The following is a 27,040-nucleotide window of genomic DNA, read 5'->3' on the forward strand; positions in this document are numbered from 1 at the left end:
CTTTGTTTCATCTGAACAGTTTGTAATCTGCACCAGTAAGTCCCTGCTATGTCTTGATCACTTTTGTCCTACAACGCAGTGATTTTATTTGTGACAAGCAATAGTTGTGTAGTTAATAGTTGTGTATTAAATCTTGTTTCGTCAGATCCAGCCAAGACTTTGCAGGTGCCTTACTGACTCTTACAATTTGTATGGGGAGTGTTTTTCTAAGCCAGTTTCTCCATCTCGTTCCTTCTTAGATGTGTATGGGACTGAACCACCAGTTTTATAGCAAGGAATTATAGAAAAGACTGCTGCATTACAGAGGCTTACAGAGTACTAATTACTATCTTTATACTTTCCCAGGTCAGCGGATCTTACTCTTTTAAATAGCTTGTGATGGTATGGAAACGGTCCAGATTAACTCATGAGGAAGTCCGGGCTGTTGCAGCATCTAAGCCAGCTTCTCTGTCATGCTTTTTGGAAGGTTGTTTCTCACATGTGAACACTGCTGGCATATCTGCGTGCAGAACTTCAGTTAACAGGCTCCCAACTCTTTCATTTTCCAAACAGTTGCATCTTCTCAAGTAGAGATAGAGGTCCCGGGGGTGATATTGCCAGCTTCTGTACAAAATATTCAAAGAACACCTTTTTTTTGCCCTGGCAGTAATTGAGTAGCTATAACTGGATGAAAGCTGTGTTTTAGGCCTTGAAGTGAGGTGTACAGAGAAGGGTTTGATGCTGCTCTTCACGTCAAAATGTGCCACCTTCTTCGGGAAGTCTCCTGAGACCAGAGAACAGTGAACATATGGAAGTCCTCCCTGAATCGTTGTGGAACTAGAGTGTGTCAACCACATCCATCAAACTGAGCTGTGTTTGCCATTGTGTTTGGCTGCCAGCTGTGGGGTTTCATTTAGTTGTCCAAGCAGCCTTTGGTTATGACATTGATTAGTTGGAAGGCGGTGTGGTTGTTGAACAGTCTGTCTGGAATGGTAATCCATGGTGCATCTGGCTCTTTCAAAGGTCCGTAGCTGACATTCTGAGCATTAAAAATGGGCCAAGACCGTGCATTCACGTCATCCCAACAGGCCAGTTTCAGAGGAGTGTGTGTACATTTTTTTTCCTGGCTGAGCCGAGAATGAGCCATGCCACTGATCATGAATGTGTTGTGTTCATAATTATGGTGTAGAGTTAATGGACTGTGAAAGGCTTTTAAGAGGTTAACCACACTAGCATGGAATGTGTGACTGTCATAGGCTGGGCCAGGGCTGCTTTTTGAAGTAAAGTTTATAAAGTGAAGTGATTGTCACATGTGATACACAGCAGCACAGCACACAATGCACACAGTGAAATTTGTCCTCTGCATTTAACCCATCACCCTGAGTGAGCAGTAAGTGATGCCACCTTGACTCTTTCAAGCCCAATACTATTTCTGGAACCAGAACCAGATCTATTTTTTAACACTTCAAAATTCTTTTCTCATTCTTAAAATTACTGTCAGTGTTTCGAGTTAATTGTGTTGTGAGACTGTTTGCCAGTACAATACTATACACCTGTTTACTAATGATATACTGTTAATAACAGTGAGTCACTGAGCTTTTTTTGTTTGATTTGAACAGTATAGCAAGTTAGAAGTGAGAACCTTGCCTAAATGCTACATTACATGGAAACATTTGGGTATTGCAGAAGTCAAAATGACAAGGGATGCATGATCACTTCTAAAATGTAAAGAGACAGATGTTATTTTGCTGATCGGTAGACTCAAATGTATATAAAAAAAACATGTTAACATGTTAAGGTTGTGTTATTGTGCAGGGAATTGAGTTCCTGAAGACGGAAAGGACACATAGGGTTCTATTTAGGGCTGCAACTAACGATTATTTTAATAATTGATTAATCCGTCGAATTTTTTTTTTTTTTATTAATCGTATAATCGGATAAAAAAAAAAAAAAGAAAAAAGAAAAGCATTCATTTCCAACCCTTTATTCAAAAACAGAACCAAAATCTTTAGAAAGTGCACAAACATGTTGCTCCTTGAGCTGTTATAATAATAATAAAATAAAATAAAAATTGACTAACACAAAAAAATACACAAGTATGCTTTACATCTGCCAAATCTAGACTTTTTTTTAAACAAAGTGCCACCTGAGCTGCCAGAACGATAAATAATTTATAAAAAATAAAGAACAATACAAATCAGAAAATTTAACAGGATTTGTTTGAATGTCAGAACTTGTTCTCTACACTACACTGCAGATGCACACACTCGTAGACGCACACACTCACAAACTCACACTGACACACACACACTGCAAAAAATTATTTTCTAACTTAGTAGTTTTGTACTGATTTCAGTCCAAATCTCTAAAAAATCCTAAATCAAGATACATTTACTAGACACATGAAATAGCATAAGAAATGATGTCTTCTTTTCTGATAAAACATCTCAAAATTAAGTGATTCTTTAAAACAAGCAAAATTATCTGCCAATCGGGTAAGAAAACTAATCTTAATGAGATATAATCTCAAACAGAAGTTTTAAGCATCACTTAATTTTCTCATGCCATTTTTCTTGTCCAGTAATCTTGATTTAAGATTTTTTAGATATTTGGATTGGAAACGAGACAAAATTACTAGGTAAGAAAAGCTTTTTTTTGCAGTGTAGCTATACATGACATCAGATTGAAAAATGAATGTTCCAAAAAAGGCTAGTGAATAAAAACATGTCTTTAGTCTTTTAATGCAAAGTAACTATAGCACCCCTACTTTACTACTGTTATTAACGCGCTAACGCTAACTTGTCATGCCTGTCAAGCTGTATGACAGGTAAACATTTACATTCACAATTACAGCATTTATCATACGCACTTATCCAGAGCGACTTACAATCAGTAGTTAGAGGGACAGTCCCCCTGGAGCAACTTACGGTTAACTGTCTTGCTCAGGGACACAATAGGCGAGTCGTCCACGCGGAGATGCAGAGAACAGTCCGAACGCTGTTTCATCCCCCCTCCACACCTGTAGGTGGCGCTGTAAGTCCCAGTCTAGTTCTCCTCTGCGGTGAGTTAAACACCAGCACCAGGGACATTACGTTCCTCGCTTCAAAACGGAACAAAAGTAGGATTCTGTAGCGACTTACCCTGCTGCTGAACTCCCTTCTTCCTCTTCAATCACTCCAACATGTTTACGTTTCAGGTGCAGGATCATTGCCGTGGTGCTCCCGTGCCGTGCCATGTCGCTTTTGCATATTTTCGCGCAGATTTCTCTGCCTCCGCCATGTATCTTTCCTCTACCTCCGCTTGTTTTTTTTTTTTTTTTTTTGCTCTGCGCGGTCAAAGAGGCGGCAAAATCTGCTAGCATCTGTGCGCGAGAGAGACCGAGTGTGTTCACTCCGCTCCGCGCTCAAATAAAAGTTTTTTTTAATAATCAAACGTCTCTGCGTCGCGCGACATAACAAATCGATTAGGAAATTCGTTGCCAACTCTTTTAGTAATCGATTTTTATCGATTCAATCGATTCGTTGTTGCAGCCCTAGTTTTATTTATATAACAACTAACAACAGGATGGTTTTGGGGGCTGGGCTGTGATGTGGTGCTCTGCTGGCACTATATGTTTATGAAGAACCAAATTTTTTTCCATCTTTAATTTGGAAATTGTCAATCGCTTCTTCAGCCAACAGGAGAGGAGATCTGAAGAATCTCTGGAAAATACTCTTGACCCTTTCACAGCATTTGAACTCGCAGTCATTTTGTGTTTGTGTAGAGCTCTATTTGTTTGTGTAGAGCTTTTTTCTTCCATTTTTAATTACAATGTGCAGATGAGACTTATGCACTGCTTCTGATCCAGTGGCCAATACACTCTTAATTCTCCTGCTTCTTAACAGGCATCTCATCTGTGGGTGTGGATGTGGGTGTTCTTAGATGCAAGTCTTACCCCTTGGAGATGGGGGTAAAATTATTTGCGGACCTTGTCAACAGAAATCGATAATACAAGTTGTTGTTGAAAGGAAGTTAAGATATTCTTCACAGAACCAGCAATCTAAAAAAATCAGACCCTCTCAGGTTGTGGAAGGAGAAAATAAAGGGCATTTTCCCACCTTGTCGAACCTGTCAAAATCTTTTCTGCAACATCTACAGCCGTCTAAAGAATAAGCTTAACATGCTCCCAGTAGAGAAGGGGTGGGGTATTAACATGCATATGACATTTCAAACCCTACTCTCTCCTGGGAGACTGAACCAACATGAATGCCTATGGAATAAGGCTCTGTTAAAGTTCAAGTTCTGTGAATGGTAGCTGGCTGTAGTGATCTGTTATTACTAGACCCTTGGTCATAGTCCTCTGCTCAGTCTCAGAAGACAGGAGTAATGAAGGGGAGAAATAGCCAAATTTCTCGTTTCTTCTCTCCCTCCCTTCTTCCTCAACTCTGTATCTCACCCTTTTATCAGTGCATTGCAGTTACTACTTTACATTGCACTACTTTACACTGCATTTATAAGCTTTCACTGACAGTAGAAGTAGGTTGTGTGGATTGTTTCTTAAGTGAGAAATTAACCCTTTTTCTAACTCTTGCTGGACTATTGGCTATTTTTTCATGGGATTCATGGAGACATTCAGACATTTTGATAATATTTAAAAAGACTAATAAAGTAGGATGAAGTAGGATTAAGTCTAATAATTGTAATAAACCTCTGAATGATTAAGCAGTCACTGATGTTTTGAATGCTTGTGGGACTCTTGGGCCTTTATACCATTAAACATTGCAATCGACATAAAAACCTCAGCATTAACATATCCCAGAAGCAGAGAACTTTATTCCTTTTACAACTCATTAATCACATCATCTTCGATAGACACAGCATGAATATTGATGACGTCAAATTAATTGGCCGTGTCGTAGGCAGCATTTGGAAGTCATTTAGAATGAATCAGTCTGTGTGACACTGAGACAATCCATCAGTTATTGTCTAATCTAATAAATGCTGTCTTTCTACCAGGGAAAATGCCACATCTCTATTCAGACTGCTTAAAGATATGGTGCTTGTGCATATGCCAGAACTATTACTCTTTGCAATAAGAACCATAGCGGAAGTAGGAAGTAGGCTGGTGAACCCGATGGCACACCAGCTATAGGAATATGATTGACAGTGTATTGTGCCGACACTGGTGAGTTAGTGCTGTGGTGTGAGGCAGAAAACCCTGAGCTGTCAGGCAGGGCTTAAAGCCAAGCTGATGGTGATGGCTTTTGACAAACTCAGACTTGACAGGTTGTGCATCTGGTATTATGATGTGGACAACTGTCATTTAGGGCCCAAATGGAAATTTGAGAATTGCAAGAACAGAAAATAAGCTGTATCCTTATGTGAATCTAGAAAAATTCCACCATTTGTCATTAACAACATTAACACTGTCTACACCTGATTTTTGTTCAATTTGATGTGTGATATTTATGGACAAAAATAAACATGTTTCTGTTTTTTTTTTTATATATTTTTAAAACTTTGCAATGGTTGTCTTTTTTTATTCAATTTGCAACCAGATAAACAGTGCTAAATTCATATAGTGTTCTTTTTGTCCACATGTTAAGATACTTTATTGTGCTTTATCTGTCAAAAATGAGCACACCAAAAAAAGTTTTTAATTCAGTAAATACATTTTACATTAGGCACAAACCCAACAAAGTGCTATGTAGTTTTTAGCATTATAGCGAAGTAATTGTTCTCTATTCCTTTGTATTTTTATAAAACTTTGGCCAAACAGGAATACCCCATCTTTAAACAGTTAAATAGCAGAGTTGAGAATGACAGTTGCTAGCTCAGAAAAAAAAAAACAAGATAGAGAACAACATGGTGTTTTTAGACTGTGTTCTCGCTGCGTATTTAAGCATGTTTTTTTCATTCTGCCTAAATCATTTTCTTTTTGGAAGCACTCAGGACTACCAACACAGACTAAAATTAGATAAAACACTTTTAAGTGCACTGAACTTGACCCGGGGTCAAATAAGCCTCCTAGTGCACCAAAGGTAAGTCACTAATAAACTGACAAGAATGAAGGTTCATGCTGACCACTTTGTTAGTAGTATTAGGTATATTAATGGCAAAGTTTAATATGAGGTCAAGTGAGCTGTTTTTTTTTAACAACTTCTGATCAATTAACTAGCCTTTCCTTCCGTTTTCTTTCCTCTCATAGCTGTCCCATTCCCACCTAGCCATCGGCTGACGGCAAAGGAGGTGTTTGACAGTGAGGGAAAGCCAAAGGTGGATGTGCTAAAGGCTCACCTGACTAAAGAGGGCCGGGTTGAAGAAACAGTGGCCCTACGGCTCATTAGTGAGGGTGCGGCCATCCTGCGCTCTGAGAAGAACCTGCTGGACATCGATGCACCTGTCACAGGTCAGCCTTAAACATTTTGCACACACTCTTTCACTGTTGTCCTTGCTCGTCTCCACTTCTGACCTGGGCCTGCATGAGTCACCAAGCCCCCAAGGATGTGCGTGGGTCCTGAAGGCAATAACAAGCTTAGGGTCAGAGGTCAGTCAGCTTTATATTCTGTAAATAACTAACCTCTTGAGTCACTGCACTTACCTGTTCCTTTATGCAGTGTGTTTGATGATACATCATTAAACTGAAAAAATAAACGAGTTTACTTTAATAAAAGAACACGCTGTCTCTATAGCTTTGGTTGAGTGTTCTTTTTGAAAAGAAGACACTCCTTATAATAAAGTGTCTGACTCTCAAAGAACATTCATAGAATATTAAAGAAAAGGTACACTTCTGAATGTATCAGATGTTTAACCTAATCATTTACATCTAACCCAGTCAGCATTACCATTACATTTAAATTAATTCTAGGATCTTTTTTAAAAATGACATACTGGCCACTTTTGTTCAGTATATATATTTTTTCCTTTCTACACAAATCTCACCCACCTCATCCTCTCTCGGTCTATTATGTACAGTGTTTCATGACTTAATTATACTTTGTGATGAGCCCCTTTGATGGGTTCATTAACGAGAGGCACAGGACACTTTTCCATAACAATGGCAACAATTATTTCAATAAAATGCATCACTGTGTGGTACAGAGACATAGAAGGGGAAAATGGCTTCCAGATGCATTAAGATGTTTTTTTTTGTTCTTTAGACTAAACACCATTTGCATAAGCTTGGCCTTCTTTGGGTGCTGAGAAGTAATCATGTCTCAAGTGCCTTTTTCACTGTACAAGTTTAACTTTTTTGTTACATCGGTGAATGCTGAAATATGTTGTAATAAAATTCCATAAAATGTCTTTACTTGGAATAATTTGTGGGTTCATTTGTATCTTTGCTCTTAGTTTGGGTGCTGCATTGCTGTGAGAATAGGCATCATTGTGGATGATGTTGCTTTGACAGTACAGAAGCCATCCTGGTTGAGGGTAGGGTAAGAACATTGTGGTTGGTGGAGAAGTGTCATTAAATAATTGCACTTATATTTTTTCAATTTCACAGCAACTTCCCAATACATCCCAAATGATTCTGATAATTTAACTGTAAGAGAGTATCATAGTGAAAATGTTAAACATATGTTGATGAAACATACCTGAATAAATATGGGATAAGATATGTGAGAGAAAGAAGGTTTGGAGTTGACAAACTAAAGGCTTTAATTAATAAAAAAAAAACTTGGGTCACAATAATATCAATTCCAACAGTACCAGGGCAGATAGCTTGGTCTGACAATAGAATAATTGTCCATAGTCATTTGTTGTTATATGCACTGCATGTTCCACAGAGGTGTTCTTTTCTTTGTTTTTTTCTAGTTGTGTTCTATTCTAGCCATATCAGTAATCCAATATTAAACCATCATGAGATCATAATCCTCCTTTTGCCACCAAAAGAATTACACTAGACCTTTGAAGGTATGCTGTTCTAAGGTATGCTATTCTAAGCAATACCTTTACATCCTGGTGTGGATCTACCTTGATTTTCTCCAGAATTTGGAGGCCTAATAAAGTAAACCAATTGTTATCAATGTTGTTATTTGTTACTTGGCTGATGCATAAATGTTTAATAGAAAACAAAATATTTTTCTTTTTCAATCTTTGTGATCATATTATTGTGTTTTTTTTTCTTCTTAGATGACAGACCTGCCATGCTATGAGAGCAAAATAAATTTAAAGTTTTCTGTGCATTGGGTCTCTATGGGTTAAAGTGCAGAATAAAACTATTTCTCTGCAAGAGAGAAATGGTTTGTGGGATTCCAACTCACCTTGGCCAAGTCACATAGAGGCATTACATCCTGTCATGCTTTCAAAACAGGCACTTATTGTCTGCTCCTTCATGTTATTAAACTTGCATGGTTGTTAATGGAGCCAAGAGGAGCTATATTCAGCGGGGGCTATTCGTCTGTGTGTATGTTTGTGTTAGCCTGTGTCACTTTAAATGATTAACTTGTTTTTGGTTGTGATGTATGAGGATATTACATCAAGACAGAATGAACACAGTTGACTTATTTCCTGACTGCAACACTGGCCTGAGGGGTTGTGCTGACAAAGACGCCTGTCTACTCCCACACTCTCCCTCGCCTTTACGCTGAGGTATAATCTACACACAGTGTACCCAGGTATACACAGGCCTGGTTCACTTTCACACACATGCAGAATCTGTGGGCCTCAAACGTTCTGCTGGAATGAGGCCATTCATCACTCCCACTCACATATTAACTCACCACTCTGCAGAGCCCTCAGACCCTGGGCTCTCATCAGCTCGTTCTGTGTGGTCTCTGTGTCTCTCCTCATGTACCTTTTTCACTCAAACCCATTTGCCTATGCATAATCAGTCTGCCGGAGAGCATGCAAATAATCCGCAGTGTGAACAAACACATACCAGCACATGCAGTACACACACCCCCCCCCTTGTGCAGTCATGGCTAGGGATGGGTTTTTCTTATCAGTCGATATACTGATACACTGCCTGTCCAAAAAAAGTCACACACTAATATTTAGTTGGACCACCTTTAGTGTTGAATAAGTCACACATTCACAGTGGCATTGCAGATGTGCATCAAAACAATGTCCCTACAAATCCTTCTCCAGCACATCCTCACACCCTCTGACTTCATGCACCTCTCGTCTATCTTGATGTGCCTATAACAGAGTAAATCTGGACTCATCAGACCACATGACCTTCTTCCATTGCTCCAGAGGCCAATCATTATGCTCTTTAGCACATTGGAGCTTTTATTCCTGATTAGAAAACCATGGATCAGTGAGACTAAAGGCTGCACAGCTGTTTAGTCCCAATCTTTTGAGTTCCGTTTGCATCGTGCATGTGGAAATACCCATATGGTCACTGTTGAACGTAGCCTTAAGTTTAGATGTAGATATTTATAAGCGTTGATTTCACCTGACATTTCAGTTATAGCCTTCAAGTTATTCAAGAGTTTTTCTGACCACATTTCTCCTGTGAAGATGATTGTTCCTCACCATCCTTTCAGTTTTTAATAATGTGTTCACTTTTAACCTTCTGAAACAGATTAATCTTTTCCACAACCACAGACTGTGTCTTCCAGCATGGTTGTTTAACTGTGTAGCTTCTCATTTCTTAATGTTAAATAACTTAAGTACACACACACACACACACACACACACACACACACACACACACACACACACACACAAATAAGATGTCCTAGATCTGAACTAATCAATTATTATTCATTACATAGTTGAATGTGCTGACCACAAAACCACACATAAATGATTGATTGAAATCAAATTGATCAACCCACAGAGATCTGGATTTGGAGTCACACTCAAAATTAAAGTGGAAAAACAAACACACTACAGGCTGATCCAACTTTGTTGTAAAGTCCTTAAAACAAGTCAAAATGAGGCTCAGTAGTGTGACCTCTGTACAACGCCTGGGCATGCTCCTGATGAAGTTGCGGATGGTCTCTTGAGCGATCTCCTCCTAGACCTGGACTGAAGCATCCGCCAACTCTGTGGTGCAATGTGCCGTTGGTGGATGGAGGGAGACATAATGTCCCAGATGTGCTCAATTGGATACAGGTCTGGGAAACAGGCTGGCCAGTCCATAGCATCAATGCTTTTGTCTTGCAGGAACTGCTGACACACTCCAGCCACATGAGGTCTATCATTGTCTTGCATTAGGAGGAATTTGTGGAGCTGCTAAACAAAATCTGCATTTCTTCCATTAGTGATAGTGGTTCTGAATTAAGCTGTTTTCCTGCTAAAAATTCAATTCAGCTGGCTTTTACTGATTCCATTCTATGGGCTAGCACCAGCTAAATGTATTGTCATTGACGAGTCTGCAACAGGTTGAAGTGAAAATGATTAGTTGTCAAATGTGAAACACAATCCCCTTCCAGTGCACACAGTGAAATGTGTCCTCCCCATCCACTGCCTCCTTCTGAAAATTATATTTTACTTAATTTACTCAATTCTCAAGTAATGGTGATCTTCAAAATATGCACAAGACATTTTCTCAGTGTTTCCTGGGTAACTAGACAATAATTAGTCATGGATAAAGTACCACAAAAGTGACACAATCACATGTAAAGTAACTGCCGAAAGATCGGCCCGCAGATCAGATCAGGTAATTGATTCAGTAGACATTTAAGCCAAGGGTTTGTACAAAGGCTCCCAATTACCTTGCAGTTAGCTTACGTCATTGACTTATTTTACTCCTGCAATTCTTTTTAATGGCATGGAAAGTCACAAATTTCTTCAGGCAGCATCCTTCTTCCTGTGCCACAACTAAGTGATGATTGTAATATGTGTCTTGTATGCCAGCGGCAGGGGGAATTTTGCAGTCCATTTCAACCAATGCAATTAAGCACGCTCGATGCATGCAATGGACCCTGTTCATTTGCTTAGTTAGCACGTGGAGCTTAGCTTCTGGAGTGGCCCCCATGTCGACTGGGGAGTGGGGTTGTGTAATGCGCTCGCCCACATGCCAGCCGGCAGAGCTGCATTGATGGTATTTACTCATAACGATCAACCTCACACAGCAGCAGTGCGAGTGTGTGGACCGCTGCTGTCTCTTTTGAGATAATGCACTCCCACCTGCTCATCTTGTGTAGGTTGCTTTGATCTGTCACTAATCGAGTGTGCATATACGTGTTTGTCTGCAAATCTGTGTATATAGACATCTGCCCTAGCCTTTCTTCCATTGTGTGTGTGTGCGTGTGCATGTCTCTTTGGATGTGTTTTGATGTGGCTCTGTAGTCTGCAAGCACTTTCCTGTGAATAATGTGTGTTTGCGTCCTCTGTTTGCTGCCCTTACGTGGGTGGGTGTTTTTGTGGTCCCTAATATATTCTAGTGTCATCTGCTTCTCAACCTCTTTTCTGTCTGAGTACTTTACTCGGTTACTGCAGCCATTAAAACCAACAGCCTCAATGCATGAATCTCTTAATGCAGGGCAGTCCATTCTAGGACGTGCTAGGGTGTCTTTGTATCTGTGACCAAAATCTATCTGTAGTATAGTTACTATGGAAATGTGCTGCCCTTGTTCCTGTGTTTCCACATATCTCAGCCTGGCAACAGGGATAAAAAGAGATCTTTTGTGTCTGCTACTACTTACTCACATGCTCTAGCCTGCTGTGAACATTATTGTCCAATCAGGACAATTCTTTTTCATCCTTTCATCCTCGATCCTCTCTAACGATGCCTACTGGACCTCTGGATTGTTCTCTGAAGCTGCATTTTGGATGTTAGCTCTTTCCTGCTGTGTTGTGTTTGTTCGTTCTTTCCCGCCCCTTCCCCCATGTCTGTTGGTCGCTTGCTGCTGAAATCTACTGTGTCATCGCAGCTCCTTAGGGGGTCACTGCTGGAGGTGTCTGCGGCAGCTCTGGTATTATGTGAATACCACCCCACTTGCTCCGAAGCCATGGCTTCAAAAGCAGATGCACTCCTAATGCCAGCACGTACATATAACACCCACACTCTTTCTTTGTTTGAAAGTCTGTCTTATCAAGCAGCAGCAGCACACTGAAACATAACATTGCTTCATGGCCAGTGGGCTTTGCTGGATGATCAGTGAATGTCCCCGCCGAAAAGCAGCACTCATACCAGATCAGATCTGCACATACATGACGGGGAACTGGCGATGTGAAAACTGGCGATGTGTAGCAGGAAGCAGGTGCTCGTTTTGTACAGTAGAATACTTGCAGAGAAGTAAATCCATTCAGCCTGCATTGCTCTGCTATTGGTCAGCTGTTTCTATGCGATGAACAATGTTTCCATGGCAATGGTCAGCACTGGTAAGGACTTTTGTGGTTTCGGAAACCAAGCACAGTGATTGAGATGTTGAGTCCTGTGTCATTGACCCGACATTTCCCACAATGTTTCACAGTCTGTTGTTCAAAAATAACACAGCCAACACACACATAATGTTGAATAAAAGATTATTTTTCAGTGAGATCCATTGACACCTGATTTTTTATTCTAAATTGAAGTTCTCAACGTCAAACTAACACATCTAGATAATGTAATGAAATGTTACTTTTACAGTTGTAAATGTGGACTCAAACGTGTTCTTTGCATGCTCGACAATTCCCTTTCCATGGTTTAAACTTGAAGTGGTGGTGTAAGCCTTCGGATATCACCCCAGCAACAAGGAAAATTGTGCATTTCATTAGAACAATAAGGAAAAGAGTATATAGAGCTGTAAGGCTGTCCAGTTCACTGCTCAACATGGTAACAATATGCTGCCAGACGAGATGGTTTGTCTACTGTTTTGGTCTGTAGTGTAATAAGTCAACCAGAAAAAGCACAATAACAAGAATATCGCCATCTGTCCACATGGAGTCAGACATATACTGATCAATGGATCAATTTTGCTCCCATATATGTAAACTGGGTCATTGAAACGCTGAATTTGATGGCATGGGTTCGCGCACAATAGCAAAGCAAGAGTTTACGGCATGTTTGAAGGTTGCCGATTCACTACGCACAGGCTTTTAACTAGTGCTGTGCAATTAATCGCAATCGCAAAAAAAAAACTGCAATTTAAGCACATGCGATTTCTAAACCGCTTAAGACTGCGATTTTGTCCATTAATTTATTTAGATTTTTATTCAAAATATGTTCTTGTGCGCATGATTTTAATATGTTAACCAATCAGAGCTGACGCAGCGCACCGGGCAATTACAGCTAAGCTGAGCAGGAGAAACATGTTAACCAATCAGAGCTCACTCCATTCAGGAGAGAGGATGTGTCACAGAGCAAGGTAATTTGCAAGAAATGTAAAGCGGGCGTTGAACACGAGCTCAAGCAGGTGAAATACTTTGCCATGACCACAGATATGTGGTCCAGCAGAACGATGGAGCCGTACATGAGTTTAACGGTTTACTATATTAATGACAACTTTGAAATGAAAAGTCAGCATTCCTCCCAGAAGATCACACTGGAGAAAATATATCTGAAGGTTTAAAAGATACTTTAGCATCATGGGGACTTTGTGAAGAGCAACAAGTGTCTTACTCCACAGACAATGGAACTAATATAGTGAAGGCTGTCAACGTTCATGCTTAAAACTAGAAATGGTGGACATGCTGGTTTTTCTTGCGGAAAAGCTTTAAGAGAGCAATCTGTATTTTGGTTTTGATTTATGTTTGATTTATAAAATCGCAATATTCATTAAAAAAAATCGCAATATGATTATTTTGTCCATATTGCGCAGCCTTACTTTTAACTCAAGTGAATAGCTACCCATTGCAGTCTACCACTAGATGCTAATGGTATAGATTTAAAAAGTCATTTCTGATGGTGCTGCTTGGTGTCATCTGGGAAAATAAAACACGCACACACACACACTGGAACACACATCACTCAGGACTCATAAATAAATTTCAAGATCTAAGTTTGCAAATCATTGCCAAGGAACCAATTTGTATTCAAATCACATAATTATAGATACAGAGAGCAGGGCTCAGGACACCGCATGTCTGGGGGATTGTAAGAAAGTGGAGACAGACATATGGTGCACTGGTTTCTTTGCATTCATGTGTTTGTTATGCAACGTGAACTTCACCTGACAAGTTTTCTCACCTGCTTACTGGAGTTTATTTGGAGTTTATCAGGTCTTATCTGACCTTATCACGTAATAATAGCACTTGACTAATTGACTAATACACTGGTGTGTGCTGATAAATTTACTCCCTCTAATGCAGCTTTATCTTGTTGCTGTCAAGGAGAGGCAGTTCTCATTGTCCACTGTTCATTGTCTTGTTCCTTGCAGTTGTCATTTTTTATAATAATTCTGATTTTGTTGCAGCCTGTAGATGCAATGAAAAGAGCTGTAAATCTTGGCCAGTCTTTCTATCATTTTATTTCGGGCTCGGACCGGGTCGGCTCAGTTCGGGTTGAGCTTACGTGGTAAATGAGTGGTCGACAAACACAAATTTCTGGTATATAGTACCTATCCTATCAATATGATTCGCTACTTGTATTTTTTTTTTTCAGAATTTGGTGCTTCGGCATGTTGTAAATTTGTTTTATTAAATGTTTATTTTTGACTTTATTTGATTTGACTTGCAATTCTTGGCCACGTCATCAGGCGATTATTTTAATTATCGTGAGAGATGTGGAGATGTGATATGTGGAAATAGATGCTCAGTAGGTGAAACAAAAGCTAGAATGTTCACTTCCTTTCCTAACGCTTGTAGCGTGCGCGAGGAAAGCTGGACTGCATTCTGTCAGGCTCGGGTCATGTTGGGCCTAAAAAGTTAGCTCTAGCAGTGGAATTGTTAAACTGCTGTCTTTGATCTGAGTGAGAAACTGCTGCCCTGCTATCAGGATGGCCTGGTCAGTCACTGACTGATGGGTGGATGGCCAATAAATGATGGACTTTTACTTTAAGGAGTCATGACCGTTAATGAAATAATAAAGCTCACATGAAATAAACACCAACTGACAGCAACTTTTTTTATGTATAATAACACCAGGTTGTGAGTCACTTTCTCTGAATCCTTGTAAATAAAATGTGAATGTTCCAAGCCTGACCCTTTTTAGAACGTATGTATGAATATGAATATTTACATTGGAGAACATTGTATTGTGCTTGTGTTTAAATAATGCAAGATCTAAAAAATTCTCTTCAACTAAAGTGTTATGGTCTTTGGTAGTGGTCTTACATCATACACAAGCATAAAGGTTATGCTAAGCTAAAATTGCTTTTGCCTGGAGATTCAAACCTTTAAATGCGTCTGCAGAGGTGGCTATGGGTATAAGGTGGCTATGGGTATAAGTCGTCTCGAGCCCTGCAAGTTTAAATGTCACCCTGTTAAGCTTTTTTTACTCACCCCCTTATTCGACTCATTGCTATAATCTCTTGATAATATGGTAATAGATGAAAATTTAAGTGAGGGAAAATATTTAGGAAATATCTGCAATGAATATTAGCTCCCACTGTATACTATTTATGCTGTATTTCATGTCGAATTAAGGGGAGACCTTTTTTATTTTGTACAAGTAGACTGAATTTTGAATATTATTTTCATATTTGGTGTGTAGAAAGCTCTTTCAATCTTGGAATCTATTACCACAACAAGTGTTTACAGAATTATGGCCACTGGAGCAGTGTTGGCCTTACATAGGAAATGGTGGCTTTACAGGTTAGGAATCAGACTCATAACTGGAAGTTGATTCCAAACTGGCAAGGTACCATTGAGGACCTTTTGATCAAGGTTGTACTTGCTGTCACAATGATGGCGATGGTTTTGTCATGTTAGTGCATTAACCTTTCATTCAATTGAAAACAAAACAAAAAAAAAAAAAAGTCACTGAGTAGAGTCCAGCTGAGTTGAGCCTGCACCATGCTGTGCTGTGGTATGCAGACTGGGGTTTCCCACTGACGTCTGCGGGGGGCTCACTAATCTTACCTCCTCGCCACCTGTTCCAGCAGTGGGGCATTGTTGCCGTATTGGGGCCCTGAATGCCATTCTGTTAATGCAGTGGCCATTGGGGAGTGGGTGAGGCCCTGTGCCATTAGCGGTCCACATTAGCAGGGCTTTACGTAGGGCATAGAGCCATGTGTCTGCAGCACCCATGCCAAATGGATTCCCTCCCATGGAGCACCGAGTTGTGAGTCACAGACCTGGTTGATTGTTGCAGCACTTCTTGTTGGATATTCAGTGTACTTAGAAAGGCCGTGTTGTCTGTGTCAATTACACTTTTGAGACATAGTTCTCAATATGAAATCATCTGCGATGACTTATTTTGCAAGAAAAGGATTCAATTACATCAAGTGGTGGTGGACAGGTTTTTGTCTGCCTTGTCCAGATAATGCCACATTCATCAAGCAACAGGCTGCAGAACAATGTATTATACATGGAACAAGAGGCCAGGTGATACACTTTATTTATGCGTTCAGTGTTGGTTGAAAGCAAAGACCAGTTTCCTCGGCTGTGACAAATGCAAAACGTGCATATTTATTGTAAAGAAACAATTGTGGGTTGAATTGTATTTATGGTGTTGGATTTTTATGATCCTCGAATTGATCATTTTCCCTTGTCCATGAGTAGTTCATGTCCTGATGCAAATCCCAGTTTTCTTTGTTCTGACTGTTTCTGTGTTTGTTTTTTCTTTCAGTTTGTGGTGACATCCACGGGCAATTTTTTGACTTGATGAAGCTTTTTGAAGTTGGAGGGTCCCCAGCAAGCACACGCTATCTTTTTCTTGGTGATTATGTGGACAGAGGATATTTCAGTATTGAAGTAAGTGAAAATGTGCTAGATCTGCCTTTTAAATGCAATCCCCACCCTCTGTGCTTTCTTCCGATTAACAAACACAAACTAACTCTGTTTGTGCTGATGGTTAATACCTCAACTAATTTCATTCATTTGTAATGCGACCAAGCAAACTGTCTGGTAAAAAAATGGCTTTGAAAATCTGTTTGTCTTAAATATAAAAACTGCAGGAGTAATTAATCTAATGTGTTTTTGTAAAAATGAAATTGGAAAACAACAAGTATGGCCCATGGAAAAGCACATCATGTTAACATCTTATTTAAGAATCACATTTGCTCAATATTTGCTGAAATGGATGAATAAACACAGTGATGGCAGTGGGAGTAAATATTTCATATTCTTCACTGTTTCTCATTTGTGAAGTTAATTGCTTGCTATTATGAATATAAAATGAATCTATGGATGGTTGGAAGCCTATAATCAGCAGTTAAAAACTGTTGCATTCTGGTAGTCATCTTATGGTAATGGTAAAACCAGACATAAGTGTATGTATATGTATGTATGTTTATGTTTATGCAGAACTGTAGAGAAGTTGAATCAGGGGTGTTGAATGAAGGTAAACTAAAAAATGTGCAGTATAAGTGCCTCTAGTTCCAGGGTTTGTGAATCATGGTCAAAATGTAATATGACAAGTTGCAACAAGTTCACATTTCTCTTTATGTTTTAATGTGACTAATGCCATAGACAAAAGGGAGTCGATAAAAAGTAATAATTGCATATATTTGCAATAATTTACCCAAGCATATTCAAAACCATGAGATGCTGGTGTTCTGAGCAACTGAATTACTTATGAATGCATCAATCAGTGCCAAGAGCATGACCTGTTGTGTATAACTGTCAGCACACAACAGAATATTAAGAATACAGAAAACTAAGACTGTGATTTTCATGTTTATGTCCACATTTTAACTCTTCCTTGCTATTCTTTCCTCTAGTGTGTGCTGTACTTATGGGCTTTAAAAATCCTTTACCCCAAAACTCTGTTTTTGCTACGCGGAAACCACGAATGTAGACATTTAACAGAGTATTTCACATTCAAACAGGAATGTAAGTATATTGCAATCCAATGCAAACACACACACATATATTTATTCTGAAGGTCTGACTGAAGCCCCAAATTGCTCTGAGTGAATTCAGAAACCTTGATCTTTCTGATATTTACACGTCAAGCTTTTGGATCAAAAACTCACTTGAAACTGACCTATTGTAGTATTTTTTTTTAAATGTACAGACAAGATGTACTTTTCATGTCCTGTTTAAGACTTTCCATCTGAAGTCAGAACACTGCTGCAGTGTGTATATGTGCTGATATTAGTCTATTACTCTATCTTTCCTCCCCCAATGCTAACAGGTAAAATTAAGTATTCAGAACGGGTGTATGATGCATGCATGGATGCCTTTGACTGCCTCCCCCTGGCTGCCCTCATGAACCAGCAGTTCCTGTGTGTACACGGAGGACTCTCACCAGAAATCACAAACCTTGACGACATCAGGAAAGTACGTGTTCTATGCCCAAAATGTCTGACCTCATGTCCATCTCTGCATCCACTGTATGACAATAGCATTGTACGCAATTAACTGTAATCATCTGTCATAAAGTTATACTTGTATGTTCTCTAACAGGATCAAATCAGCATGCTGAATGTTACGTGTTTTCCTCAAGGTCTTACATTTACATTTACGGAATTTATCAGACGCCCTTATCCAAAGCGACTTACAGTCAGTAGTTACAGGGACAGTCCCCCTGAAGACACTCAGGGTTAAGTGTCTTGCTCAGGGACCCAATGGTAGTAAGTTTGAACCTGGGTCTTCTGGTTCATAGACAAGTGTGTTACCCTCTAGACTACGATCAACCTAAAATTCTTGTAATATATTAGTTTATTGCGATGTTTGTTAAGCTGAATTAGTGTCTTTGCTTTTCCCTGAGCTATTGCGATTGTTTAAAATGGCTGCCACTCTTAGAGAGAGGTAGACCCTTTCTACTGTCTGAATAGATGAGTCTACCTAATGCCTACTGCTCTGCTCTCCTCCTTGATATCAGTAAAACCAAATGGAATTATGTAGATACAGTTCTATCTATCCTGTAATTCAGTAGTTCTGACCAATACTAAATGTTACCATCACATGGGTTGTTGTTTGTCTTCTGAAGTAGATGTGGGCCTTAACCATTCTCATTCATTTGTTTAGGGCAAAAGGTTTGCAAACACTGGCTGTTTCATGTGGGTCTTCCTTTTGAAATGTGTGAGATTCACTCAGGGCTTTTAGATCTGAAACTATGTTGCTGCCTGCTGCTGAGACCTTAACTAATCCAGTCCTGCATCAGTGTTTCTTCTTTTGCAACGTGGCATGATTTCGTACTGTTCCTCGACATGTTTGATCACACTTGCGATATAATACTCACTTTAAATATGCTCTGGGGTAACCATGTTAAGCTGTAGATCACTCTCTGCCACCCAGTGGCTGAGAATTTGGGTCCTACGTGAATCCAACGCTGTCTGCTTTTTTCTTTGTCCATTTGCAGTTAGACAGGTTCAAAGAGCCGCCAGCGTATGGACCAATGTGTGACCTGCTGTGGTCGGACCCTCTGGAGGATTTTGGGAATGAGAAATCCCAAGAACATTTCACACACAACACAGTGCGAGGTTGCTCCTACTTCTACAGGTAAACACACTCCTGCTGGTTAGGTATGAGAAAAGAACTGTCTGCTATGACATTGCCATGGAGAACATAATCTAAGCTATGTAAATCATCATTATGACTAATTTTCTAAAGGTATTTTTACCTTATATGATGAGCCTTGATTTCTTTTCTCCTCTTTTTTCACCTGAGCAGTGGGGCTCCTAGATTGAGTGGATTTGTTTATTGTGTTGGGCTCATTATTGTGGAGGCAGAGGTAGACTTTAGCGAGGTTCTGCCCTCAGGATCTCTCATTAGCCCGTTGCTGGGGTTTATGCAGCGCTGTGCCTCCCTCTGACAGGAGCTGGAGAGGGAGCTTGAGGCTGTCCTGCATGTAATGAAATTTACCGCATCGCCAAGGGTCACACTCTCTTCCAAATGCACTAATGGTGCAGTCTGGTTTGTCCTTTTATCATGTGGATAGTAGTTTCTTTTTAGTTTTTAACCAAGAAAGCTGTATCTGCGAACCAGATTGGTTGTTGATTTGCATTGGTAGAGTTTGGTTGTTTTTCAACAGATGAATTTGATAGAGGCAACTGAAGATACACAATTACTTTGAATACTTTTCCAACCTTAATATACATTGTAATGACCACTTCTGATGACCACTTTTTAGATGAACCAACAGACTATCAATTATCGCAAATGTTATTCATAAACCTTTTAAAGTTATTTTAAGCAAAGACATATTTAGCCAGGTTATCAATAACAGTATCTCCTTGAACAAACTTTCAATTGAATACAGTCCTATATCAGTACATTTACATTTACAGCATTTGGCATATGCTCTTATCTGGAGTGATAAAAAATATAGTGTTTTAAAATATCCAGCTGTTCGGACATCTAGTGGAAGTTTATTCCACCACCTAGAAGCCAAGACCAAGAAGAATGAATACTTTCCTTCTACCTTGAGAGATGGTAGTACCAGTTGAGCAGTGCTGGAAGATTGGAGAGATCAAGGTGCAGAACAAGGAGTGAAAGGAGATTTGAGGTTGGAGGTTGTTGACCCTTCCTTGCAAGTATCAGTATTTTGTATTTGGAAATCTGAGAAGAGTAGTAATTGTCCATGACTACCCCAAGGCTGTGTGCAGTGGAAGAGGGAGAGATTGGAGAATTGTCTATGGAGATTTTAAGGTCCTGTTTTGGGGAGGATTCAGCAAATGAATAGCAGTTCAAGTTTCAGATGATGTGCTGCCATCAACATGAGATGTCAGACAGACAGGCAGAGACATTGGTCATGTTTGCATCTGTTTGTGGAAAAGAAAAGAAGAGTTGGGTGTTATCCTCCAAGCAGTGATAGGATAACCCATGTGAAGATATAGCCTCACCAAGAGATTTGGTGTAAACAGCAAACAGGAGTGAGCCTTGAAGGACACCAGTGAGGTGCAGATGTGGTCCATGTCACCTCATAAGATCTATCCTCCAGAGATCCACGATTATGCTTTTACTTTTCTGTCAGTGCAGTGCTGTGAGCAACTGTGTTGCTTTTGTGTTGTTGTATTCAGTGGGATGTAATTGGAAGCACACTGGTCCTGCTGACTTTTTATGAGCTCTGCCTATGCAGCTGATAGAGAAACACAGAGAGAAATAAAGCAGAACCATCCCTAGTTACATCTACTCCTACTGTTGTCCCCACAACAAACATACTGTTGGGACCTGGCGGGTGCTCTCGTAACTCTTTTACACACACTAGCGAAGCGTGTAATTGTAGATGTTTCAAAGTCTATGGCCCACATCTTCCCTGTCGCCACGTGAAGAAGAAATGTAGTGATCTTACCTCTAATTGTGCCTTTAAGTGCTTAAGTATTCTTTCCTCTTGTTTTTTTAACTGGTCACTATACTTCATAAAAGTTTGAATAGTATGATTCATTGCACTTAAGGGAGGGATCATTCAGGGTGAGAACATAAGCCCAAAATCATATTAGGGATTACCTTGATTGTACAGGGCTATCAACATTTACCAGTTACCAGCGAGAGGTGTCTGAAATTGTCTGCTCACTAAGGGCGATTGGGTAAAAGCAGAGGACACATTTTGTTGTGTACACCGTGTGCTGTGCTGCAGTGTATCACAATGACAATTGCTTCACTTTCACTTCATATGTTGTACCAGTTCCAGTGATAATAATGATTATATTGCCATTTGGAATGGCCAGGTTGGGCAGTTTGACCCATAAATATTTCCAGTGCAATATAATTTTTCAATATAATAATTCATAATTTATGTTACATCCAAATTGTTTTGAGTTTAGCACATTCTTCAGCATGCAGATCCAATTATGTTGAGCTAAGTGATTTCTTAAAAGAGCAGAATTTATTGTTTTTAGGGACTAAAACCCACAGGTCCCCACTTGGCCATCTGATGTTGCCAGGAAAATGCTGTGAGTCCTGTGCATGCAGACTAAAATTTTAGCAACTATTATAAAAATGTTTACCAAGCATCTGCTTGCCTTGTACATGGATCCTAGGACAAATTAAACACATCCATAAAGAGCAGGCTTAATGAAAGCCCCAAGCTGAGAGGCTTTCATTAAGGCTTCCAACCTTTCATGGTTTCAGATACAGACCAACCTTGAAAGGGGTCCCTCCAGATATAGAGTGGGCAAAATGTCATGTTCATATTGAACTAAATATTTATTTTATTCAATGAACTTTAAATGACTGTCAAGGGCCAACAGGACAGCTGATGACAGGACAGCTGAGTCATTGCATTTCAAAAATTGCAGCTATTGCATGAAGGGCAGTGGTGGCCTAGCGGGTAAGGAAGCGGATCCATTAGGATAGCTACTGAGCTCAATTTGCATTTGATCCTTAAATTAAACCTCTAGTTGAAGTTAGTGGTGGTTGCAATGGAAATGTGTCAGAACACACAGCACTTTGCTGTTTGTCACAGGTGCACATGCTGATCTTTGTCTACCACCAAAAGCACCTGCAACGGACCACCACCATCTCAGAGGTAACACTGAAGGGGTGTTTTAGTGGCAAAAGGTGGATCTGCACTATATTTGAGGAATATGAGGAATAATTGAAAAGGCAACCTGTTGTAGAGAAAGGATCATAAAAATATGATCACAATATAGTATCCATAATATAGATCCATTTGTCAGTGATATTCTTAATTATTTTATTATGAAGACCTTCTGTATTATTACTCTTGTTTGTTCTCTTGTACGTAATTATTATTCTGCTTTGTACATCACATATCTGGAAATATGGATCCTGTCCTGAGAGAAGCTAGCAATTTAAGTGTTTCTAGATAACTGGTGTATCCGTGCTTGCATTATCAGAAACATTTGTATATGGGGGAAATTTCTGGAAGGTTCCAGTGCACCTCGGACTGGAGAAGTCTGATGTGCATTATCACACATAAACACAGACTGACAGAAATACAAGATGATTTGTTAGATGTCTGATGGCTTTGGGCTTTTTACAACAATATTTATTTAAAGTCTAATTGACATTCAGAAATTGGTTTTAGGCTATTTATCTCTTTATTTTATCTTTATCACATAAGTGAACAGGTGTGAGAACTGAAAACATTACAAATATCACTGTGAAATTCTAACCAGTGAAACGTCACATTGATCCTGTCTCTATCTTTCTCCCTCTTCCACAGTTATCCCGCTGTCTGTGACTTCCTTCAACACAATAACTTGTTATCAGTTATCCGAGCCCATGAAGCACAGGATGCTGGGTGAGTTCAATAAAGGAAAATGACACCCATTAGCACCACCTACACCTGTCACTCAACGATTCAAAATTATCACTGACAAAATAAATATGCACAGTATACACACATGTAGGCAGTCATGTCATACTCATATAGACCAGTGGTTTTCAGCTACCTACTATATACAGTTACTTTTTTCTGTTTTCACATTTAAAGGTTTCAGATCATCAAAAAATATAAAATGACCCCGCTTGACAAACATAACTTAACAGTTTATCACACCTGAGTTCAATATCTGTAGCCCCACCAGGCCTGATTACTGTCATACATGTTTTAGGAAAAAATGAGAAAGGAAGTCATTGAGATCTATCAGTCTGGGAAAGGTTACAAAGCCATTTCTAAATCTTTGGGAGTACGGTGAACACAGAGCCATCATCCACAAATGGAAAAAACATGGAACACTAGTGAACCTTCCCAGGAGTGGCCAGCTGACCAAAATGATCCCAATAGTGCAGCGACGACTCATCCAAGAGGTCACAAAAAAACCCACAACAACATCCAAAGAACTTTAGGGCCTCACTTGCCTTAATTAAGTGTTCATGACTCCATGATTAGAAAAAGACTTGCCAAAAATTACCTGCATGCCAGAGTGCCAGGATTAGATCTTCTTAATTTTACCAGAAAACATTGTGATGATCCCCAAGACTTTTTGGAAGGTGTGTGTCCCATTACTCTGGCGTAAAAGTAACTTTAGAGTGGTTAGTCAAAGTCCTGACCTGGATCCTATTGAGATGCTGTGGCATGACCTTAAAAAGGCAGTTTGTTCTTGAAAACCCTCCAATGTGGATGAACTACAACAATTCTAGTCATCAGAATTTCCAGCATATATTGGTATTGAGAACAGAGCTTCAGCCTACTGGCCCTCTTAAATCAATAGTTAATTGGTAATTACCTTGATTAGAATTGTTTGGATTCTGTTTACTCAGAGCTGTAAATATTGTAATGGTGCTAGTGATAAATCCTTGAATTTGACATCTAGGCTGATGTAGAGCCACATGACAAGATTTTTATACTGCATCATATTGCATTATTAGTTATAGCCTACCCCCATATTCAATATGTTTCTTCAAATAATTTCTTAATATCATAGATATTGGGATAATATAATTATCATGAAAATATAGAGAAGTCATGGAGGTGTGGAAGTGGATTCCAGTGAACTCCATGCCCAAGAGAATTGAGGAAGTGCTGGAAAATAATGGTGGCAACACATTGTTCCCAGCAGTTATTATCTTCTGTCATATCTTCAGTGTTGTCCCAAGGCAGAGTAGCACTACTGAGAGTAGTAGCTACTGATTTTAAGTCGACCTGTATAAGGATGGCTACAAAATACTGTAAATGTAAAGGTGATCCACATAAAAATTTCTGTCTTATTTCTTTGTCCAGATACCGAATGTACAGGAAGAGTCAAACCACTGGATTCCCTTCACTAATCACAATCTTCTCGGCACCAAACTACCTAGATGTATATAATAACAAAGGTGAGCTCTGTTCCTTTCAGTATATGAAAAGTATATGTGGAGCTCTAGTTTGACTTTCTCTACAGTACTGTATGCCCTGGTGTAAGCTTGCATCCAATTTGAAGATACTACAGTACTTGAAGTCAGTGTATCCCATTTATGTCTCTATGTTTTGTACAGCTGATGATGGTCTAACAGTTTCAGTCTCAGTGTTACACATGACCATGTAAAATAGAAACACAAGCACTGTATTAAAACCACTCATCTGATTTTACCCGGCATGAAAGAGGCATGGCACAATATAAGTTACAAGAATGAACAGTTTCTCATTTATTAACACCAGTAGATTACTATTGCAGTTACATGTAAATGTTGTATGTAAAAATGGTACAAATGGTACCAATGTTACAGAAAAAATCCAAAATAAGAGAAAGAGGGAAAGAGGAAGAGAGAAAAAAGCCAGAAACTAAGCTGCAGAGAGGCAACTTGGCTATCGAGAGACAGGGAGAGAATAAACAAGACTCAGAAACTGGGGGAAGAACCCCCAGCTCCTGATGGAGTGGGGGAAGAGAGAAGCCCCCAGCTCACAAGAGAAACTCTTTTATATGTTTGACTCCCAAAAGGTTCCCGCAGACCAATTATGATTTGTCCTTCGATGTCCCTGCCTTATCTTTCTTGTTGTGACATCTAAAGCCATTTGCTGGCTTTTAACACCTCTCGTTTGGGGGGGTGTTGCAGCTTGACAAAGATACAGGTGGGGTCTTCACGAAAGACAAAAGCACAAAATGTCATGGACCTGGAATGTCCCGAATGTACAACCATGTACATTTTGGTTAGGAGATAAAGATTATATGCATGTTTATCTCAGTGGATTATACAGCACATATGCTGTCTTGTGTGTGTGCTTGCATGTGTGTGCACTCTGTGAGACTTCTGCTGAGCAGGGAAGAGCTGTGGTCTGGACCCAGTCCACTTGGCAGGCGTGGTTCCTGCTGGGACTTCAGATGGACAGACCAATGCATAGTTAGTCAGCAGAATCACTGAGAGAGGGACAAAGGAGGAAAAGGTGTGGGTGGAAGGAGAGAGAGAAAGCGAGGCATTTTGCTACTCTGCACTTTTTCGTTGGATGAGTCTCTCCCAGCGTAATGAAGAGGTGAAGACTGATCAGTCAGGACAACATTAGGGTGACACAAGGAGGCATACACAGACACACAGAGGTGCACTTACCTCCCTCAAAGCCTTTTAATTGTAGTGATGTGCCCTGATGTACTGTATGTGATTCTCAGTCCTCCTCACACATGGTTTCTAGCCCAGTAAAAAAGACAGAATTCTGTTCCAGTATCCTATTACTCTGATGCAATGGCCTATTTTTTATTCTTTAAAATTAACCAAAAGAGTTAAATTAAGTGAAATGATTTTTCCTTTTTTGCAAGTTTTTTGCAAGAGAAGGGGGAAATGGCTGAACAAATACATTAATTCAATTCCAGATTTTAAATAGAGGGCCAGCATTTGTTAGAACTTACTGCATTAATAACACACACTGACTCATTATTAAATGACCTAACTATGGTTGCATATCCCTGGAGTTGCTTGAATGGAAGATTAAAACCCACTTGCAGCTCACCAGTCAGGGTGCATAAATTCCAGCCTTCTCATCTTGTCAGCATTGATCTGGGTACACACAAATCTCCCCATCCATCACTGACATGGGAGGGAAGCAGTACAGACACAATTAAAGATGTGCTTGTGGACATTCCTGCAGAGACCAGGCTGAAATGGAGAATTTGGACCTAACTTTTTTTTTACACTTACCTCACAATGCTATAGTCAAGCACTTGCCCTCCTCCTACGATCTATTTGCCATTGTCTCTCAGTCTTGTTTTTTTTAACTTCTCTTTCCACCTTGTTTTTAATAGCTCTTCTATCATTTACCCTACTTCCCTTTTCTCTGACTGTTTCATGTATAGTTGGGAGATTTATGCTGTCCAAAGCCAGGAGAATGAAACTCCATTTCAGGGCGCTGTGTCAGACAGCTAAAGTTTCCCTTGTCAAGTGTTGCTCCCCAGACTGCTATTTTGGGGCGGCAGCCTGCAACGAGTTGTGGTGAACTCTTCCCCCTAACTCTGCCCCTATCGTAATGGGAGCCTGACCACCCTCCTGAACATGCTCACATGATCAAGTTACGTCCCATCAGCTTGTCCCATCCATTGTGCAAATGGAAGCGGTCTCATGGAAATTGTTCATAAGTGCCAATTTAACTGACCGTGTGTTTGGCCTGACTCGAATTCTTACGGCACTCTGCCCTTAAAAGCCCTTACATTCATTCTTAAAGTAGCCTGTTGATGACATCAGTCAAAATGAATGGCCATGTGCCAATGTGTGCATTGCTTTCATCTTAATTAAGTTACTATGCTGCAAGAGACCTCTTTTGGGATTATCCCTCTCCTGCATA

General features: G+C 39.8%; 1 protein-coding gene across 8 annotated transcripts in view; it reads left to right on the plus strand.

The window, feature by feature from the left end:
- The window catches only part of LOC114787163 (serine/threonine-protein phosphatase 2B catalytic subunit alpha isoform), a 71,732-nt gene that overhangs the window by 28,890 nt on the left and 15,802 nt on the right, over positions 1-27,040 (plus strand). For all 8 annotated transcript variants that reach the window (XM_028975014.1, XM_028975031.1, XM_028975035.1 and 5 more), the window contains exons 2-8: positions 6,167-6,367; positions 16,568-16,692; positions 17,661-17,772; positions 18,077-18,222; positions 19,247-19,386; positions 23,015-23,092; positions 24,515-24,609. In XM_028975014.1, the coding sequence (XP_028830847.1) occupies positions 6,167-6,367; positions 16,568-16,692; positions 17,661-17,772; positions 18,077-18,222; positions 19,247-19,386; positions 23,015-23,092; positions 24,515-24,609 (897 nt within the window). The remainder of the gene's footprint in view (positions 1-6,166; positions 6,368-16,567; positions 16,693-17,660; positions 17,773-18,076; positions 18,223-19,246; positions 19,387-23,014; positions 23,093-24,514; positions 24,610-27,040) is intronic.

Source organism: Denticeps clupeoides, chromosome 1 (genome assembly GCF_900700375.1).
Source record: "Denticeps clupeoides chromosome 1, fDenClu1.1, whole genome shotgun sequence".
NCBI classification, from domain to species: Eukaryota; Metazoa; Chordata; class Actinopteri; order Clupeiformes; family Denticipitidae; genus Denticeps; species Denticeps clupeoides.